This window comes from Zosterops lateralis, assembly GCF_965231275.1.
Source record: "Zosterops lateralis genome assembly, chromosome: 13".
In the NCBI taxonomy this organism is placed as follows: domain Eukaryota; kingdom Metazoa; phylum Chordata; class Aves; order Passeriformes; family Zosteropidae; genus Zosterops; species Zosterops lateralis.
In genome coordinates this window covers 1297148-1319699 of record NC_139773.1, presented here as the reverse complement: position 1 = coordinate 1319699, position 22552 = coordinate 1297148, and the positions used below count along the sequence as shown (strand labels likewise).

Here is a 22552-nt window from a genome sequence, read left to right as displayed (position 1 = left end):
TATGAGATAGAAAGTGAAACCCCACAGGGCTATTGCTTCAAAACAAAAGCTAGAACTCTCTCTCTGATTTCCAGCCAGTCAGGTATTCAGTGGATGTAACATTGTTCCACTCAATTCAAGGAAACCAGATGGTATCTAGCAGCCAAGGATTTGGACAAGCAGAACTCTTTTTCATTAAGTTTTTAGAATCCAAATTTATAAACAAAAAGATCACATGGATTTCAAGGCACAGACATATTTCTAGGGAAAAGTGAAAATGCCTTTTGCCTTGGCAGAGCATGCATGACCATTCAGTAAACAGAATGTTTTACAACTTCAGGAGAGGAGCCATTTCATCAACACGAAGAGACAACAGAGACCCTTACGATTACCTTACATCTTAGAATAACTTGCATTTTTACATCTTCAGACGCATAAACCATTAGTGTTTGCACAGTAAATAGCAAAATCCCCAGACTGCCACAGCATAAGAATTATAGTTCAATTAATAAAACCCATTAGTCAGTTTGTATAAATGCTATGCCTTGTATTACATAATGGATGTGGATACTTCACCACACACCAAAATGGTAAAGTTCATACAAAATCCAGAGACTTCGCAATTAATACAGCAAATCATGAATTAAGACAGCAAATCATGAATATATGGGGAAAAAAAAGTTTAAAAAACTTCAATGGTATCAGCAATGAAGGAGAAAGAAGCAGCAAAACTCTTCATGGTTCAGAAGCAGAAAGATTCTATGGTAAAAGCAAAGGAGAGGCATCAATGTACTCCTGACTCTGAAGGATTCAACTGAAATGAAGCAGAAGGTTAAAAAGACCCAATTTCCAAATGAATCCACATTCCACATTATCAACAGGAACCTGCCTGAACAAAGAGGAAGTGATCTCTTCCTCTTAAGACCCCGAAGGCCTCAGATGCCCCCAGCTTCCCTTAGATGATAATTAATCATCAGTGCGATTGCCCAGCCGAGGAGTAAACAGGGGGAACAAACAGGAACAAACAGTGGAAGTATTACACTACATTGTCTCAAATTGAGCATGATTTACCACCATCTGCTCCTGCTGCCACAAACAGGAGCACAGGTTAGGAAGGAATTAGCTTTTCCTCTTGTTATGAACTCACTGCTGTTTTGCTTGTACTCTTTCCTCCGGGTGTGCATCTGTCTTGCTGTTCCCGTCTCCAGCTCCAAACTAGCCAGGGTCACATGGCAGCTCATTCTCCTCTGCTGGTTTTCCACATTCCTGCTACTATTGGTATCTTTACCATTACACAGCTAGTGTTTTTAAAAAAAATCTCCAAAGCATTCTAAATCTCAATATAGTCTGTCCCAGGAAGAAGACAGTACCAAGCCTGTTGGCATAGACAGACCAGGCATTAATCTGGCAACCACAATAATGAGGTGTGACCACGAAAGCAACATAAAAACATGACTGCTCACAGCACTGTGACCTCAGAAAGAGCATTAGTAGAGGCAGAAAGTCATTCAAACTCCTCCATAGAGCACCTAAACCAAGTACAAATGTCATGAGGCTACAGTTTGCTCCATTCTCAGCCAGTAGGTGGGTAAAGAGAGGAGAAAAATCTAGTATGGGAGAAGAAAATCACGTGGGGAGCAATAGTTACAATAGGTTCTTAAAGAAAGTCACTATGATGGTGAGGAATTAGGGAGGGTTAAGGAAGAGAAGGATGCAAAAAAAGGGCCGAGTGAGAGATATGAAATTTTTCAAGTCAGTTAAGTTGAGGAACGGCCCTGACAACCATTAGCTATAACCAAAACCTCTGATACTTTCACCACTCTAAGTAACAACCTAAACTCCTTTAGCTTTTTCAGAGGAAGACACTTAGGATGGAGAGGTGGAAGGGGCACATTTCCATTCAAAGGTTAACGTGGAGTTGCCAAAATCTGATGAGAGATCAATGTAGTAGTAGTTCTTTCATGAAAATACAGTTAAAATTGAATCAGAATGGATTCAACGTTGAACAATTTTAATGAAGCAGTGTCAAACAAGCGTATCAACTTCTTAAAAACCAAGGAGCTCCAAAGTTTAATTACAAAAACATTTACAGAAAACTTGGCATTTAAACAATTCCAAACACATTAATCCAGCAAATGGATTCTGCTTTCATATACTTCTCTTAACACTTCTTTAAGTGACAAAAGCATTTTATTCCACTCTTCTCCTTGACACCCACTTCATTTTGTTTTAATCAGTCAACACTGAAAACTGTAAACTGAAGTGACACTCTGAAAACACTGGAAAGACAAAATCCATTTTTATAGGGTTAATCAACATAAATAAGAAGCTTCTTAATGAGACAAAACATCATCTGTCACATCATCAGTGAGCAAGAACTCAGTCTTCCCCCAGATGATTCAAGATGGATAATCCACCCTGCCTCCTTCCTTGTGGGAAAATGCAAGATTTATCAGCCCCCATCTAATAACATCACCTTAAATTTCCTATCCCACAACACTTGCATGCTTCTCAGCAGAGATGGAGGAGCAGAATCCACTAGCAGGTTTCTGTAAGCAGGGCAGCCTCAAGCCATCTGACCTTACTGACAGATTGGATATGCTACAGCCTGGAACTGCATCCTACACCACATGGAATTTCTGTAGTTTTTATGGTATATAACCCCAGGCATCAGGTAGGATGTCATAGACAGAACTTTAGGATTTTGTACATCAGTTTTGGCTATACAGAGTATTTTGGCCACTTCAACAGTGAGTCAAACATCACCAGTTCTAAAAAACCAAGATATATACAGGAGATGAAGGTGTAGGTGCTTCTTCTGGAGGCATTAACAACCTCTAGGATTTACAACATTCATTACAGAACCCACTAAAAAAATTCATGGCAGCATCAGCTAGTCTGATCCATGCTAAGGAGAATGGCAGTCAATGCAGCGAACTGAGGTTCCTTTTTGTGAAGTCTTGAAAGCAAAACAGGTAACAGGAGAAAGGAGTTTCCTCCCTGAAGGAAGACTTGATTTACATGGAAATCCTTGCTACTTGGCTACAGAAATCACCCCAGGAGTAAGCTGAGACTTGGCATACAAGGTGCTGGCCTGAAGATGGCTCCAGGCCAGCATGAAGTCCATGTGTACAGTGCAGGAAAAGAAGAAACTGCTTTTTAATCTTAAAAATATTTGTGTCACGGGTACATTAAAGTGATGCTGACACCAACACACTCCTGTAATGAAAGCAACCTCCAATTCATAACAGGGAATCTGAACAGTTGTCTTAAGCAGGAGCAAAGAGATTGTCATGTGGGAGCAAGAGCATTTCAACCACCCCCCACAAAGCCCAGAGATCTCCCACAGGTGCTGAGCCAAAGACAGAATCAACAATTAGACAGGAACCAAAGGGCAGTGAAAGTTTTGCATATGCCAGTGCAGACAGTGGGTGTCTTAGCTCTGCCAGGAGTGGTGTAGCTCAGCAAGATCAGATTCAAACATGCAGAGCCCTATTCAATTTCAAGGGAAAGGCCATTTAGGTCAGCTGGAACATAAAATGCTGAATGCTATGGGCTCCATGGGCAGTACTTGAACTGTACAAAAGGCGAGAGCAAAAACAAGCTGTAATGCTGAGTTCTGTGGGCTGCTACGTGGACCTAGTTGCTAATAACCTTCTCTGCTCTAATAATTCATGCAAAAACGTATGTGCTGCTTCCAGACACACTGCTTCCCAGCACAGCAATTGCAGAAGGGTGGGGAGGAAAAAAAAATGCAATCCCTGTGCCCATTTCTCTTTTTATAGAAAACTGCTTTCCCCGTGAGATTATTCTCTCAAAAACAAGGCAATAACATTAAATTAGACTGAACAATGTATCAGAGGAAGGGCAAGCTTTAGTCTAAAGCTTGATCTGGTCTAAACCAAAAAATCTCATTTTCCCTGCTGAGAAGAACTAATGTTTCACTTTCTATCTTTATTTGTAAAATGCTCCAGCAAACATTTTACAAAGAGGTAACAGGAGACCTTCACAGAAGAGCAGGATGCAATGTGCAAGAGAGATGCTTGGAGAGAGGGAAGAGAGGAAGTCTGTCTCATAGTAGAACCAAGTAATAAAGCATCAACCACAGCCAGTCTCTAGCAGGGAGCAAACTCACATTGTAGGAATTGCAGGCTAACACAAAAACCCCCAGGGTTCTGCTTAAGAAAAGCTCCTAAAATCACAGCAGGAGGTGTAGGACAGGACAGTGCACCAAGGAAAACTCCCTGTTACAGCAGAGAACACAAGCGCTGCTACCCAGTACTGCAAGAATCAGGGAACAAGATCAAAAGAAGAGAACTAAAGTGAAGGAAGGTAACCCCACTGGATAAACATGAAAACAAAATAAAAGACACTAGAAGACATTAGGCAATATAACACATCAAAGTTATTACTACAACATATATGCTGACTCCATTTCACAAGCTGAGATTTCATCTCCACAGTCAGCCAGTCCACAGAATGCAGGCACCCTCACACCCAGCAAAATCCATAAAAAAATGTAGATTGCACAAAAGTTGCATGCTCTTAAATGTTCACACAGAGGACAGTTCCAAATGTTTAGTGGGTGGTGTCCGTGGCTCCTTAAGATTTCTTAATGCATTGATCTGTTTGTCTCCCTGACAAAACACACAGGCAGGGCCCAGGACAAACCTGCCATCCTGCCTCCCACCCTAGGCTTTGCCTCATGGCTTCTTATTCCACACTGGCCAAAAAAATTTTGTAAAGCTTCCCCGGGTCATGAGACCTGCAGACAAAACAGAAAAATAAAGGTTAGAAGACTACAATCTGCCAGGACTAAACAGGCACCATGACCTGGGGTTTGGATGTTTGATCTGAAAACACAATGCTTCAGTATAGTAAAGTAGCCTCTAGAGACATAATCAGAGTTGCTGTTTCCATCCAGTGCTAAACAACAAACCCCTTCCTCTTCTTCCCATATAATGTTTGCAAAAAGACCTTTTTTACCAGGCAGTACAGAAAAGCCAAAATGTTCACCAGTATAGTCAAATAGTCCCTAAACAATATACAAAGCCACCAAAACCCACCTCAGATCTGTGAAGGAATTGTTTCCAGGAGCATCACAGCACAGTTTGCTGTGGTATTGATCTGTGATGTGTCTCAACCTCCAACAGACCACTTGGTTGACAGAGTTTACATTCAGAATTAATATACCTCATATGCACATTAATAAAGGGACACTGAAGATGACAGTTTGTTGATACAGTTTATCATGTGTCAGCTGAACCTTTTATCCAAAACTTCCTTGTTTTCTAAGGAATCTTCACCGTTTTCTAGGCTTGCATCCAACAAAATCCAACCTTCTTCCTTCCAAAATTTTGTCTCAAAATATAACCATTGCTATGTGAAAGTCAGTGTAACTAACAGTCCCATTAATTATTTGATCATTTTATTCAGTTACATGCATGTCATTATCCAGTGAAACTATGTGATTATTAATCACATTTTTAATTGCCTCACACTGTTTTGCTGCTGAAAAGAGGGAAGGCATTGGTACAAAAAGGAAAGAAGGGAAAGGAGTACTGTTTTTCAAAGAGAGGTTAGAAGGAAGAATTTTAAAGCAAGAATTACTTTTTCTAAATCAATTACAGCCAAATCCAGCTTATTCAAGAAAATTGTATCTGCATGTTTAGGAACACAGAAATCATCCATCCTTTAGGAAAGATGAAGCCACCAGGCAAGAGAATGAAAGTCTAGATTTTAGTAGCTTTGCGATATGATTTTTCTAGCAAGGTGCTTAAAGGACAAATATCCATTTCTGGGCCTGGCATACCCCTCTAATAACGGATGGATGAGAAACTGCTTTCCCTCTTAGCCGCTCTGTAAAACCTCCCCTCCCAATTCTATGAGCCTGAGAACTAATTGAAAACAGTATACAAAAAGGAAGAGGCTGATGAGCTGCTGAAAAATCCCAGACCTGGATCGACAAGCTGTTCCCTTCACAAATAGCAGCAGTAAAGGCACTTCTTTATTCTGCTGGGAGCTCAGTCATCTCTCAGAACTACAGTCCGTTCCATCTGGCTACCCTCCGGAAGGACAATGATCTCCCAGCTAAAGCCACACCATAATGGGAACTGTGTAATTAACTGTTCTACACAGCACCACAAAAGGTCACAATCAGAAAGGATGAAAAGCCCTGTCTTCATATTTGCAGATGGCACAAGGCAGCTTTATTTGCATTTCTAAACACTATTCAAGACATGTACAGTAGATCTCTACATAATAAATGCCTAAAGAATGAGGGTATGTACTTTGTTAAAATAGTAATAGGCAAACTCCTCATGGCTGCCTCGTGCTGTGCATCATGGGGAAGTGGGAGAGTGAGAGGTGTGGGAAATGCAAAGCAGGCACAGTAATGCAGAAAGACTGGTATTTACTTCTTTTTAAGTTTGTTTTTCTACCCTGTTCTCTATTACAGTTTTCTAAGTTATTAAAGAGTAGCAAAAATACAGAATCATGAGCTCAATAACAATCAATGCACAAGCCACATAAACATTAGTCTCAGTAAATGCTATGTACAGCTTAAACCATACTTCAGTGTTCCATTTGCACCTAAACCTTCCTAATTAGAACAGCTTGACTATAGGTGCTACAGGGCCAGTTAGGGTATTTTCAGTTTATAACAGAATTGAGTTCACCTGTAACCTCTAGAAACAAACAGAATTTCCCCATGGCCATCAGTTTCTACAATTACTGCTGAAATCTTCAGATTTACTTCACTCAAGAAAGGAACCTTCTTCTAAATTAGTCACCCTGTTACCATTCTGTCAGAACTCTTCCCTTATACAAATACATAAAGATCTTGGAGCTAAAGGGACTTTCAGAACCCTTTAATACTGTGGAATACTTTCAACTCAATTTGACTTTCATTAAGACAACCTGCTCCTGCAGCTTTGAGGAAGAAACCATTTTGATTGTCCAATATGGTGATCAACACAGGAATGAGCACCAGAACAGGTGCCAGAGGCCCTGAGCAGACACCAGGAACAGCCTGGGTGAGAACACTTACCCCGTCACTAACGCTCCAGCCTGTTCACCACGTCCCGCACCGTGGCGATGAGGTTCTCGTTCTCCTGTGGGTTGGCCAGGATAATACTGTGCAGTCTGTTCATGTAGGAATCAATAGTTTCCATCGTGGGGGTTTCCCCACTGCCTACAGTCAACACAGTGAAATGAGCCACAAGGTATTTTGATGACTACAGCAATTCAAAAAAGTTAACACTACGCTAAGGGTAATTTGTGCCAACACACTAACTGCTACGGGAGATGATTTTGTTATGCACCACCTCTTCTGACAGATTCTTCTAAACAATGTCCTCCTAACTCCACCAAGTGAGTAGTTCCAAGGATATCAGGACTAATGAAGCATGGTTCTCTTTGATTTGGGTCTCATAGTTGATTGTAACAAACTCTTTCAGCTGGGCATTCATAGAACCTAAGTGGGTTCCCTGGAAGCTGACAATACAGACACAGCTTTTATTTTAATCAAGGAACTTGCAAGTCCTGTCTATTCTATTTAGTAACATTTTCATAAAACAAGTGAAGGAGAGCCAGGACTGAATAGGTGTCTCACTTTATTAGGAGGAATAAGAGCACTAAGAAAATAAATGTCACATTGAAATAAAGCACCGACTCTACACCTTCCCCGCGTGCATTTTAGTATTTCCTTATCCTGTGCAACAAAAGCTCAGGAACAGCCAAGATCACAGAAGTACAAGAGTAGACCCGTGTTCTCAGCTCACAACAGTTCAGGTTCCCAGTCTCACCTGGCAGCGGGACTCCAGAGAAGCTGCTGGTGAGTGCCTGGCGCAGGGTCTCCAGGTGCTGCTGCAGCACCGTGTTGCGGCTGCGCTCCTGGATCACGTCCACCTCCAGCTTCTCCACGGCCGTGCGCATGCTCTCCACGTGCTTCTGCAGCGCCGCGTTCCGCTCCTCAAACTCCATGTTGGATTTGCGCAGCTGCCGCAGCTCCGCCTCGCGGGCTGTGAACACCAATCCCTTCCAGAGTCACAAAACTGCTAAAAACATCTCCAGGACATGAGGCAGAATGTTCTGGAGTGCTCAACTGACAATTACAAATTGTGGTCTATAGATAAAAAGCATCACGTCATGGAGTGACAATAGCACCTACAGTAGCACTTTATAACTAGAAATAATTCCTAGAGAGAGAGACAAATCAGAAAACATTCAAAGCATCAGAATGGAAGTAAATGGGGGAATTGATTTGGGAGGAAGACTGCAAGACTGACTTCAATCAGAATGACAAAGTTTAGCAGCAGTGCTTAGAATCCTGCAAACAAGACACCAGTTACAAAAATAATTTTCTACTGACCATGTGGATCTAAATTCTGTTCAGTCAAGAAAGTCTTCAAAAAATCTGCCAAAATATACTCAACTCTGAGACACACAGATCTGAAATCCAAACCGTGTAATAGAAAATATACCAGTGTAATCTTCCACATATGGGGGGAAATAAAAAACTGCTAACCAGCCTGAATCACCATCAGGATAGATCACTCTAAAATATCATCTTAGATATTTCTTAGTCCTATAGAATAGCAGACACAGCTTGGACTGGATGGAATAAACATCAGAAACAGTCTCAAAAAAGGCTAATTTGGGAAGATAATGCCAGGAAAAACTGCTTTTCAGTCATTGTGTACATACAGAGGTAAGGTAATAGCAGAAACTATACCCAAGTCTTTACTTCAGTTGAGATGGGAGACTGCAAGGACTCTTCAGCATTTGCCAAGAACTTTGGAAAAGCAAGGAGGAAAGGGTCCTGCAAAAGTTAAACTTACCTTTACTGTGATTCAGGAACTCTTCTGTGAAGATTGGAATATCAAAGACAGATCTCTCCTTTGTATCTGCTTCTTTCTACAACGAGAAGAGTAACACCATAGCTAAATAGTTTGTTTTCAAGAATTCATTTAACTCTTTTAATCATGAAAATAAAAGGCCAAGGAGACCAAAACCTGAGGCAACTAAAAGTTGTATGGATTAAAGACACTTCCAGCTCCTACCAATAAAGGCCAAAGGATGTGTCTTAGATTTTCAAAGATACAGGTTTAATCAAACATCATCATTACGAAATAACATACAACATACTAAAATACACTTTCACCCTGATAGCATTATACATGAGGGCTATTCAATTTTAAAAACTACCTGAATGCAGTTTCCATCATTAACCAACTGACACAGTCTGAAACAGTCTTTACAGGAGTATCAAAAAACAGGAGAGAGAGTGAGCAAAATGCTCAGTAAGTTTCATGGTTCTTGGCCTTTCACCACCAAAGCAAAAAAGCAAAAACCACTTTTATATCAGGAAATACTCTACAACTTAGTCAAAAAAACTGTACAAAATATGATTTGACTCATGGCAAAAAAACCCTACTATAAAATACTACATACTATAATAGTGTATAGTAATACTAATATTAATACTATAAAATACTTCAGTCAGTATTTCTAAATCAACAGGAATTAATGCTTGTTTTAGCACCTGAATCATTATGGACAAAGCCAATGCAAATTTGGTTTGATAAGTTACAGGTTGATTGTAGTTGCTGCAGTTTAACACAGAAACAAAGTTGAGCAGGAAAGAGTGTCTGTGGAGAACAAAAGCTTTTCATAACTCTCAAACACCTTGGCTGATAATGAGCCACAAGCTCATTATCCAGAATTGCAGTGTTACACAGGACTGGTGTCCTCCAGCAGACCACCTCAGTGTTTGACAGCTGACAGGGGAATTGTGGCCCTGAGTTCAGAGAATCACCTGGTGTCTGCCACACCTGAATGCCTGACAGTCAGGCAAGACAGACAAGGCTAGATGGAGCTACAGCTACTCTGTCTTTCCCTAAGGACACAGACTGTCCATTGATTGCTTTTAAAAAGATAAGCTGGTTTTTATTGTCTGGTACAATTACAGTTAAGGAGCTCTGCATTTACTGAGTGAGAACTCAAACCTCACTTGGCCTGAAGCAGCTGGAGACACACGAGAAACAGGCAAGACTGGAGGGAAGGGCAACTCTTCCAGCTCTGTGAGGCACAGGAGGCTTTATTTGGGCTTCATGATCATATGTGCTTTTCACTGAAGTTTTTGTACGCACTGCTACAGGGCAAATGTCTCAAGACTATATTCAGAAAGAAGTCATACACAGAAGTGTGAACAATGCATTCATTTTGTCTGAACGCTGCCTAGATGGCTAAGAATTAATTCAATCCCAAAATCTAGAATCTCAACATTAATGTGGATTAAGAAATGTTGGCAGTTATGAAGCTTGGTTAGAACACTTATAGAATATCCATTTTAAACATTCTAATTCATGCTCACTATTACTACCTGTGTGCAAAAAGCCACTGGCTCCTAGAGAATAGATGGAGTACAGTGTACTGCAAAAAGAATACCTTCTTCCCTAGGATACAGGTTCTTCAGGTAAAAAACAAAAAAATATTAAGGCTTTAGATGTAACTGTCCAGCTTCCAAAAGGCAAGAAATTCTACTAAGCAGAAGAGTGATCATTAAAACCATCAGCACTCTCCCATCACAAAATACATTACCCAGAACATAAAAAATCCTCTTGAGAGCCTTGAAGTACTTAAGCCACTCTGAGGTTCACTGAAGATTAAAATCCTAAGGCTTTGATTACCTCCAACTGAAAAGGACACAGTCTGTTCAGTTCCTGTATCATTTAATCATCCCTTAAACCAAAAGAGAATCAAAACTGTTTCTATCATTTGCCTTAAATAAGATTGAGATGCTTCAAGAGTCAACAATCTCATCTGGTGATTAAAGCCAAGGTTGAACTTTGAAGATTCTGCAACGAATCAGACTTGAAGTTCCTAGAGACTTGGTGAAGTATGGTAATGAGATAGTTGAGATTTTGGGGGGTTGAAGCTCACCTTTCCTGCCATGGTCAGGCTGCAGACAGTGGAAGGAACAGATAAAATAAATTTACTGCTCCATTAAATGTTCTCAGAGTAGGTACCACAAGGCAACCACTGCTCTCCTCCACCTGTCTGCACAAACCATTGAAAGCTTTCCAGTAACAAGTGTAACTGAGTGCACAATGCCAGATCTACTTGGAATCAAGCAGCTTGAGGAAATGAACAGTAACAGAACAATGGAGAACAATTATCCAGGGGTTTAGTCACTGCTGATGACCATAGTTTCAGTGTATATTGGTATATGTCATATTTATGAAACTAAAATTTGAAGGAAGAAAAATGTTCTATTTCATGCCCATAGATGAGCTCAGGGGACAGTGTGTGCATGTTTTTTTCAAGGCAATATCTACTAAAAGTTCTCTCTCATTCTTTAGTTATATTTTATTATAACTAGTATTTGAATTGCCCATCACAAAACTCTTTAGAGGTCAACTCTATGTACAATGTTTAACTTCAACACCAATTCACAGAAACTACATCATAAACACTTAAGTGCAGCAAGGGAAAGAAAAAAAGCTTTCTTTGACCTTATTTACTTATATTCTCTCAAAAAATAATTTCATCAGCTTGTACCTGCTAATCACAAACACAGCAACACAAATCAGTGTGGACAAGAGAAAGCACCAAGATGACAAAAAGCTTTAGCCTCACTTCCAGTAACAACTTGAGCAGACACTTCTAAAAGCAGTTGAAGTTCTTTCTGTTATTCCCCACGTACACAGGAATATAATACATGACTTGCCTGCACAAAAGATGCAAAAGCACATCAGGTGAGAAGCATGTAGGATTTTATAAATACAAAGGTGAAAAACACCAAGTAGTCAAAGGCACAGTTCAGAGTAGGATGTCTGACTGACAGGTTGATGTTCAGCTGTATCTAATGAAGTTTAAACGTCCCACAGGGTGAGGAGAACTCATTTTTAATTGCATTTATGATGTGAAAGACCAGCAATGATAGCTTGAATTAGAAGGGTAAGAGAGAAGACTCCAAATTTGTAGTTTGCCACCCGTATAATTTAAATGTTATGTAACAGTCACACTCAATCTAGAACTTGAAGCCTTCAGTTTTTGTACAATTAAAGACAAACTGGGATCCAGTGACTACAGAATCAGAAAACTTGGGGACCATGTACTTCTAAAGAATAATCTCACTGTAAGCACTTCCTTTAGGAGTTAATAAAAGGCATATAAAAAACATGCTACCAAAATTTTTCCCAGAAAGTGAAACTTACTTTCCTTCAAGACCAGTAGTTGCCTCTCAGCAGTGCTCAGCCTTGTCACTATTGTAATGAACACATTAGAAGCCAACTGGATTGCTTTCCCAAGGCAAAAAATCTCACAAAGAAAAACAGATCTTTCAGAAAGCCCTACTGCTTACAAGTGAAGAGGCTGTGTATAAGCAGGGTTTTTTTCATTGCTCTTTGTTTGCAATTTATTGGTAACCATGAAAGAAGCTCTGTGGCCCCAGGTAATACAACTGGAGAAAGCTGCAGCATTTCAAGGAGAGAGAAACCACAGTTAGATAGGACACACAAGAATTGTGGTAAGATGCCTGTGCTGCAGTTGATGAGCTCTGTCTCTGGACATTATCACTCTTTTCCAATATTTATGTATGCAAATGGGCAAGGGAGAGCAGGAAGAGGTTTAAGCCAGAGATACTACAATTATTGCATTCTTTTATCCATTTTCTTCTTAAGGAAGCCACAAGCATTTGTGTTACTGCAAAAAATCAGTACCTGAAAACAGCCACCTAAAGGTGCTAACTTGGCAGGTTTATTGAGGTCTCACACTATTTTTAAATTCTTAACATTACATTACAAAACAGACCTATGTCTTAAGTGTACCCTACGCTCCATTTCATCTATCATTGGTACCTGCCCAAGACTTACCAAATTAATTTCGTCATACCAATGAGTGTAAGAATACTCAGCCATTTCTACCTTTTCAAAACCTGCAGTAGGAAGAGGAAGAATTCACATCCAACTTCTGATAAACTGCGTTTTGACTTCACTAAAAGATTTTTTTTCACCTGAAAGTGTGAATTACATTTCACATCACTGTTGTAGATGTAAAATTAAGAGGCTTACCTCATGATCATGAGCCGGCTGTCTTGCTCCATCTGAAAAAGAAAACAAACAAGACAAGAAGTCTTTTAAAATAAACAAAATTTAAGAAAACAAGAACCAAAGAATTAAGGCAGTTACACAACCCTAATTACACAGTAATTCTAGACAGACTTCTGCAACTCTCCTACAAAGTCACAGAGAAACTATGTCTAACTGATGCTCTTAAAGCATATCCTCCAACACAATCCAGATACAGTTAAATTCACTTAAGTCTAATTCCCTTTACACACAGCTGAGGTAAATGCCATAGAAAGAACACATTCACTTTTTAACCAGCCTTTAAATCCAAGGCTTTAAAGGAGTGTCAGGCTACATGACTGGCTGGGAATCTTCTATTGTTCTAGCTAGGCACATACTTTTGTCCCATTCAATACCTTGTCTGTGTGATTTGCCTTTTTGTCTGTCCTGTGCTTTCCTGCTGAAGACTTTGTAGGCTTCAGTCTTCTGATACTGCTCCAGCTCCCTCATGTAACGCTCCTTATCTCTGTCTGCTTCATCAAGGTATCGCTGAAACAAAAAAAGTCCAAGAGTTTCAGTGAGTTTCCTCCCTTCCAGGAGGAAGGGAAGAAAAACAACTTGTCAGATGAAATGCTGATCCATTTCCCCTATGCAAACAGAAGAGGAGTGAAGCAACGATGAAGTGCAAAGACATAAGATCTGGATAAAATTACTGTACTCTAGTGTCCTATTTTCTCTCTCTTTTTTATAATAACTATTTTGTTATTTTTTTTTGCCCGGCCTAGGAGTTGCTACTAAGCAACTTTACTCAATGTTTCCTACACATCACAGACCAAACACTTCAGAATTCCTGTTCTGTGGCCAGGATGAAGTGCTGCCAAACAACAGCATCTTATTAGATGATGCTATACGGTGCAGACCTGTAACAGTGGAGTTCCAAATACACTTGTTTTCATTCCCCACAGACAAAAAGCACCACCACAAACCTGGCACATCTGAGAGGTGAACAAAACATCATGGCTATTGCAAAGAGCAGCATTAAGATAAAAGAACCTGGTTTTAATTGATATAATCTATCTGTATTTTGGTTAACAGAAACCTTTTTTTTTTTTTTTTAGCCTGAAGGTATTTCACACATCTGCATGACAGAATGAGCTTAGCTGGAGAATTCTTCAGGGGAACTGATGAACTGAAAAACATTTAATGAAAGGTCACAATCTTTACTAATGAGTACCTTTCAAGAAAAAAGTTGCCTTCTCAATTTTTTTCTCCAAATGAGTTTAAAATTCAATGAATGTAAGAACTAAATCAGTGAACTTTAGTCACCTGGTATTTTCTTTAAGTCATCATGACAATACATATAAGTTATGACTTCCATTTGCAACACAGTTTTGACCCTGCTGATGACAGTGATAACAGTCTGGACTGGGGTGCAAATTTGGTGATGCTGAGCTGGCATTGCTTTTGGACATGTTATTTGTCCGTAAGATACTAATTCTTTTTTTCCATCTCCAGCAATGTGCTGCTGAAAGTAGAGTTCTCTTGACGTGCTCTGAGTTAGAAATTTACAGCTTTACTCAACGACAAATTCCGTGGAAATCTAAAAAGCAGTATACAGAATAGAGATTTGAACTCAATTTCCTTTTTTCTAGGTTAAAAATCTGCCTGAGACATGATAAGAATATGTTGAAGCGCAGGGGCAGGGGGGCAGATGTCTTCTTCCTTTCTCTCCCAGTAGAGTTTTCATCACTGCAAGATATCCTCTCCATGGATGTGAATTTCCAACCTTACATAGGAGCAATCCTGACTTTTCTCTAAGCAACATCATTCTCGTTATCCCTGATACCAAATCAAGTGCTTTGCCTTGCCACATATTTCCCATTATGGTTAAATCACAGTGCCTATGCACCATTTTATATCATCTCTGTAAGTTGTATTCTACAAGCTTAGTAAAAAGCAACAAAAGGAAATCTTGTTTTTTTTGTCTCATCTCATTTTTCATTACACCCTTGAAGTATTTTTTTAAGTTCAATTATGAAGATTAAATTCACTTGAGAGCATTCAGTTGCACTGGGATTTAAAAATTGCTTTGCAGTCATCTCCAACTGGCAATCAGGTGTGGACAGTAAGACACCCATTAGCAATTAACCCATTAACAAGGTCCACTCCAGAAAGCCCTAAAAAACAGCCCAAATATGGCCTTGAGCTTCATTCACTTATCAGATAGTGCAGAAGGCAACAGGACTCCCCATTAGGAGACATCACATCCCAAGACTTCGGCCTTTCAAGTCTCAGATGTATCTGAGCTGGTGCAGCAGAGTTACATCTAGATGGGTCACACGAACTGTGGGATGTCTCATCAGAGCAATCTCCCCATCCTGGATGTATTCTTGCATTACCCAGAGGATACAGGTCTCCTGGAGGAGATGCTGTGGCCCTGAGGGTTCATCATATGAACCTGTGCCCTTCATTCTGAAATATCCTCCTAAACACAATTTCAACCACAAGCCTGTGTCACCTTCCTCCCTAAACAACATTCCCAGTAGCAGCAATGACATCCAGCAAGGAGAAGGAAATGCAGTGGTACCCGTTTCTCCTCAGGAGGCAGCTTGCTCCACTCATTGCCCAGCATTCTGGTGATCTCTGGGAAAGGCACCTCGGGCCTCTTGGCTCGCAGCTGCTCCCTGCGCTCGTTCATGAAGCGCACGTACCCGGTCAGGGGGGATTTGGGGGCATTGCTGTCCCTGAGGGGCTTCTTCCTCTTTCTCCCTTTGGCCCAGCCTCCTCGTTTGGTTCTTTGCTGCTGCAGAATGAGAACAGAAGACAATTCAGACTGAGTGAAAATAACCACCTCCAGAAGGAATAAACAACTTCATCAGGAGTATATGGCTGCAATCCTCTCCATGGATGCAGGTTTCAAACCCTACTTAGGGCTATCCTGATTTCTGTCTAAACAAAGTCAAACAAGTCTCATTGTGAAAAGTACCTTACAGTTTCTCCTAGTCCACAGGGACAACAAAGTAACACTGGCATCAACTTCTGATTGTAAAATCACAGGCATTGATAAGCACAACATGATCATCTCAGCTAATTCAACTGCAAGTATTTTTTTATTACTTGTTTGCTTGCTCTTAGTTCTTCTCACCCTCACATACCCTCCCTGCAAGTCATTTATTCAATAGGTTCTTTTTTATTCAATAGGTTCTTTGGAGAGATTTTGTGTATTAGTTAATAATTGATAACTAGTTATTTTGACCCTTCCAGATTTTTGTCCTTCATGCACAATGTGCCCAAAATGTGAGTGTAAAGGCAGTATACAGGCTTTTCTACCCTCATCTGTTCAATAGATTGTCTTCCCCACTAATCACCTCCAATGGAGCAACAAACAAACTCCAAAGAGGGAATATTCTAAGATGTGTCTGGGGCACACTGTGTGTTCACAGGAATAACATCATTATCACTCATGCTCTTGGCTTCAAACTATTTCTACAGCAATCTCTGGACAACACTATTTTCTAATGCTATGTACATACAACTATTTTCAGCACTTCTAATCTTTCCCCAGATCAACATGTTCCTGCCATCGTTACTTTTTATTTCCCTCCTGGAATTTTATTACTTAATTTAAAAAAGACCTCACAGCTGAAAAAAAACAAAAACAAAAACAAACAAACAAACAACAACAACAACAAAAAAAAAAAAAAAAAAAAAAAAAAAAAAAAAAAAAAAAACAAAAAAAAAAAAAAACCCCAACCCTGCAAGGAGAAATATCAAATACATCTAGCAGAAAAAAAAGCAAACCAAAAAAACCCCAAACCACTTCCTAGTCCAACTTCAGGTCTTCATGATTTAGTCACCAAAAATCAGTGTTGGATGGTACACAAGGTATAGTCTAAAGCAGTAAAAACAACTGTTTTGAAGAAATCAGTTACTACCAGAACAGTACAATGGTCTCACTTTGCTGGCTCACAAGAGAGAAAATAAGTCGTGGCAGTTAAACATTCAGTCTTGAATGGAGCACCAGCTTGTGGGCCCCTCTGGCTGAGCTGAGACCCATGTGCTGTTCTCTGCACATTGCAACTGCGAACTATCTGTGTGCAGCTGTGCAAGGAGAAAATTGGGGAATCAGAAGATGAAAGTGGCAAATGGATAAAAATTTGTGATCCTATTAAAAAAAAATATGAGCAGGTAAGACGATATAATGACAAAATTCCATGCCTTTGCTTTATTGAAAAGTTACTATTATTTCATCTCACCTCCTCCTCAGGCTTCTGCTCAGTGGTTTCAGCAGCATTAGAAGACTCATTTTGCTGCTGCTGACCCTGGGACAAGTCCTCCACCAAATCTGGGTTATTCACAGGCTGTGACGTTCCACCACTGAATGAACTCTCCGAATTAGCTAATCTGAAAAAGCACAGAAGTGGAGAACAAAAAATTTAATCAGCATTCCTAAATCAGTTCCTCCCTAATCTTCTAAAACATGCAAAAATGTTGCAAATATATTCATTCTCACACTAGCAAGAAAAAAAGGGATTTAAAAGTGATTTTTGAAGAACTGGCTGTTCCATCCAAGCAACCACTATAACTACCACAGTTCCTGTGGACTCTCAGACTCAGTTTGATTTTTAAAGAGTATTTTGTTTCATTTTTAGTGGAGCATTTGATTATATAAACAACTTGCAGGCAAGTGTACAGTTGGATCAGAAATGTGTGAATCCAGCCTTCTTCAGAAGTACATAAGGAATTTGAAATTAAAAGTTTCATCAGCAACCAAGATATGCATTTCTAGATGTGTTTAATATATTTCTCCACAAATACATTTAGAGGTCTGTGATTGGGTATGATCTTGGACTGAACTTCACCCCACACAATCTCCTGTTCATACCCGTGGGTATTTGAACACAAGCAGGACTAGCTCCCAACAAGCTCCATTACTTAATTTTACTGTAAGAGTTGTATCAATCTACCTTCCTCCAAAAAAGGGCAAGATGTCTGCAGGCAAAAAAGAAGAGCAAGCATGCAGAAATACTTCTGAAGATAGTCTAGACTGACAGTGATGAACACACATTTTGGGGCAACAACCCTCTGGACATTCTCAGTACTGTGGTCAGTAGGCAAATTAATACAAGATTTTTGGACTCATCTCAGATTCTAAATCCTTCTTGAGGCTAAAGAATACTTGGCCTTATCCAGTTATATTCATGAAAATTCCTTTAACAGCAGGGTATGCTTCAAGTGTCCTTTGCTCATTTATTCCAGTCTAAAGCTACTCATGTCTATGGCAAATTTTAAATACTCAAAATAACTGTTCCTATTGATGTAGAATACAGCTATATAAATTTGATATATTTAAACAAAATTGTTATTTGAATGCCCATGGGAATACCTGTCTTCAGAGAGAACAGCATATTTTCATTACTCACTACAAACAGCAATTGTGAGACAATTACTGGTAAAGACACAAGGGCTGGAGAGATCCACGGCTGACGTTGAGACACCAGATTGAGCTCTCATTACTGACAATTAGAGAGAGAGCAAGGGAACAAAGCAGACACCCTCCCATAAGTTAATTATATTTGGTATGTGTCAAAAAGAATAGGAACAACACAGCTCTGGATGCATTGTTAGGGTTTGAAGGGTCATCTTTCAGTTTTCCTCTCCATTGCCCCTTAGCAGAGGAGCTCCTGAAACTACACCTATGAGAAAAACTTCATGTGATGCAGCTATTTGCAGCAAACACTGACGAAAGCTCAGCCAAAACATTAATACCTATTAAACACAAGGCTAATTTGAACATGGACCTAATTTGGCACCAACAAGTTTGAAATCCCATATAAGTAAATCCAAATTCAGACCCATTTGAAGTGAAAGTGTTCACATTCATTTTTACAAGGCTTTACCTGACTGCAAAGTCTAAATTTTACTGTTTGGTGCTTAGCAAAACAGAAAAAAAAAGCTTCAATTATCAAAACACAGCAAAAATTCCATGTATTCTTAAAAGAAGACTTCTCTTGGCATTGTGACTTTAAGAGGCCATTGTCACAGTTTGTAAAAGCAGAGTCAGACTGACAAATGAGATACCAGACTCATTTTTGAGACATCATTGATAAATAGTATATCTTTAATTGAAATCATTTACTGAGCAGGGACCACTATGGCAAACAGATACTTCCTCCCTCTCTGTCCCCATAATGTCACTAGTCTTAAGACTGGAATCCTAAGGATTTACCTTTTAAAGCTAAGAGACACTAAAGAACAGTTTGTGACCACTTCCATCAGTTCAGAAGAGTTCTGGTTTCTCCTAAACAGAGTCCTATGATCTTCTATCAAAGCCAAGGGAATGTTGCAAGATTGAATTGTTGGGTTTATTTCTGTTTTTAAAAATTACTTAGAACGCCCTCCTCCCACTGAAATAATTTCCCTGACAATATCTATCAGAGATAATATCTATGCAGAGATAGTATCTATCAGCTGAAGGTGAAAAAGGAGTTGCTTACCCAGTTACATTAATTTCGCTACCTTCCTTAGATCCATCCTCATCTGTAAAAAGTGGAGGAAGATTGGAGCCAGCTACCAAGTTCTCCATACCTCTGGGGAAAAAAAAAAATAAAGGCAAAAAAGGTTAACTATGTCATTATTTCCCTTCAGGAGCACTTTAATTCAAACATCATAACACACCTGGAATTTTTTACCCCATGAACCAATTGGCCAGTCACAGCTGATTGGCTTCAGGACAGACCCTGTGGGCAGATGAGCTTAGGGACTGAGAACAAAGACCATAAATGACACTTCAATTCCCAGTTTTCACTTTGACTGAGCCCTGTGCCAGTGCCACAGTGCTGTTGGAAATCCCAGCAATTCTATTTTATCCCTCAAGACAAACCTTCATCGACCATACTCAGCACACAGGCAGGTAGATCCTGCTCTTCCAGTCCACCTGCCTCGTTATTCCTCACAGTGCACCCTTCACCAGAGGTTTGTGCTGACCCCAGAAGAAAACTGAAACCAAGTCCCCCATTAAGTTTCAAATTAAGTCTGTACTAATAATTCCTTGTCCAGATTTTCACAATTAATCTCTGTGTGCAGTTGGGCAATAAGTCAGAGAACACAGCTATTTAGAGTATTTTACCTTCAATCCCACACAACACTTGCTTCAGCAAGTGGTTTAAGGACGGTCTCTATCTCATTGAATACAAACTGCCCCCAAATTAGTAGTTCCATTTGTAACCTTATGGCATGTCATGGGAATTCAATGTGAGAGATGAAATCCAAAGCTTAATTAATTTATCCTCTTCCTTATCAAAATATGAAACTGTTGTATTTTAGTGAAAAAAGCCCAAATAAAACCAAAAAGGCATAACAAACTCACTCTACAATTATGAGTTGCCAGTTTAGGCCATTTTGAAGGGCCATACTACTTAAATTCCTGTTCCTTCAATTTCAGAGTCACCTTTGATGAGCAGCAGGCACTCAGTTATTGCCACCCCTTTCATCCAGTACACTTGAGCTTTGGGCCTGAGGAGAGCTATCACCTTGTACTGCTTTCTCCTGGGTTGGTGTGCTTTCCACTCAGCATTGAAATCCAAGTGATCTGAGAATAAAATCCTGCTCCATATTCTGAATATTAGATATGTTTCCCACATCCCACCCTGTGGAGGCCCCTGCCTCTGAAGAGGACATTGAAAGAGCCATGCACCCTGCACTCCCTTGGAGAGCAGACAGTGCATGAGCACCCCCCAGCTATGGATTGGCTACCCCAGTTCTGTTCCCTGGTTGGTCAGTTCTGTATCCTTCCCCTGATTGGTCCAAATTTCAATCCCCTAATTTGTTTATTAATGTTCTCCCTGATTGGTCCATTTCCTCAGTTTGTAACCTCACTGGTTGTTGGTAAAACCCCACCCCCTTGGTAGGTGCATAAAACCCTGACAGCCGAGCCCTTCGGGGTCTTCGGCTTGTTGGCGAAGATGAAGTAAAGAAGCCTCCCGAAGACCACCCCTGGCTCCTGTGTTTCCTTCTGCGCCGCTTGGGATCACCCCCTCAGGAAGAGCAGCCTCCAACAGCTAGAGCCTTGTCCGGACTGATAGTCTTGGACTTCACAAAAGAGCTGAAATCTGCTGAGGCGCCCTGCACTACCTGGGCTGAGGCTGCCTTACTCAAGGCAACTCGCTAGGGAAGGTCGCTGCCCTCAGAAGAGCTAGCCGGAGGCAGAGGTGGGTGGCAATACCACCCCAGTTCCAAAGGTAGATGTTTTCCATGAACAAAGGTCACTGCTCCTTGTATCTTAGAGATTTTGCAGATCTCTATCACAAGTACAACATGGATAACATTCACACTTTTCTCTTCTGCTTTTCCAACTGCTGAGATCCTTAGATCACCTTTAGGGATCCCATCATCCTGACTCCTTATCTAGAAAATAATTAAAGCTAAGCAAACTGCTCCTGTAATAGTAGTAGTACACACACTGATCTCTAGCAGAGGAATACTTTTACTTGTGTATAGGGAAGGTTCATCCAGGAGTGAAGACTCTGAATTCCTGCTCTGCCATTACAAAGCAGGGACTGAGGACAGTTGGGGCTCAGCCTTAGAGCTGTGGCACAGCTGGAGACTGACCAGCAAAGGGCTTCCAAGATGCTCAGGGATCTAAAGCACCTGGCCTGATATGGACTGGTGAGGGCAATGGGCAGAGGGGGCCAAGGGCCAGTCTCACAGAGCCTAAAGGTACTGGATGGAAGAAGCAGAGTGGACAGAACCAAGTTCACCCCAGGTACATTGGCTTTGCAGGTTCAGGCTGGACACCAGGAAATGTTCCCAGAGAGGTGGAGTCTATCCTGGCAGATTTTAAATGCTAAAAGCTGTAACTGACCTAAACTAGTGTTGGCAATAGTCTTGTTCTGAGTGGGAGGCTGGACTAAGATGACCTCTCTCCAGATGTCTCCTCCAAGCAACATCTGCAGTTCTATGAATCACAACTCCACATCATGGGTTTTTTCAAGTACCAGCATCTCTGACAGGAAAAGAAAGACAACTCACATAATATAATGCTGTTAGGAAAAGTAGTGAGATACTCTGGTGAAACTAATAGGACTGTAATCCTTAAAGAAGGCAGAGCAAACAATACTTCCTCATTCATGTTAAGAATCTACACACATAGAAAAGAAACCACATAAAGGCTGGGACTTCACGTATTACAAGCAATCCAAAAATTCAACTAATTTGAGAACTATGCTCTTCACTGCCCTGGAAGTTGTTTAAGCACAGCTTCTAGACACACAACATAAATCGCTTCATGCAGTTATCTAAGAGGGAAATTGAGTTCTGCTTCATGTTCCACAATATTCATCAGTCAAAAACCCTAAATTATAATTTTCAAAAAAGGAAGCCTAAGCAATTACACCCATTGTGATGTTCTCACCGGGTCCTGATCTGTCTGCTCACATCTGGCCCAAGCTCACTTTCAAACTGCACAGAGGCAGCTGGATACCAACCTTAACAACACATAA

General features: G+C 40.3%; 1 protein-coding gene across 4 annotated transcripts in view; it reads right to left on the bottom strand.

Annotated features, from left to right (window-relative positions):
* Nucleotides 1–1780: 1780 nt before the first annotated feature.
* The window catches only part of HMG20A (high mobility group 20A), a 39311-nt gene continuing 18539 nt past the window's right edge, over nt 1781–22552 (bottom strand). For 3 of the 4 annotated variants that reach the window (XM_083870734.1, XM_083870733.1, XM_083870736.1), the window contains exons 2-10: nt 19550–19642; nt 17309–17456; nt 15640–15855; nt 13469–13601; nt 13056–13087; nt 8820–8895; nt 7785–8000; nt 7028–7171; nt 1781–4744 (exon numbers count right to left, since the gene is read on the bottom strand). In XM_083870734.1, the coding sequence (XP_083726860.1) occupies nt 7035–7171; nt 7785–8000; nt 8820–8895; nt 13056–13087; nt 13469–13601; nt 15640–15855; nt 17309–17456; nt 19550–19638 (1047 nt within the window). In that variant the 5' untranslated portion in view covers nt 19639–19642 and the 3' untranslated portion in view covers nt 1781–4744; nt 7028–7034. Of the gene's footprint in view, nt 4745–7027; nt 7172–7784; nt 8001–8819; nt 8896–13055; nt 13088–13468; nt 13602–15639; nt 15856–17308; nt 17457–19549; nt 19643–21915; nt 22057–22552 lie in introns of all 4 variants that reach the window. The other variant, XM_083870735.1, reaches the window with a different exon arrangement.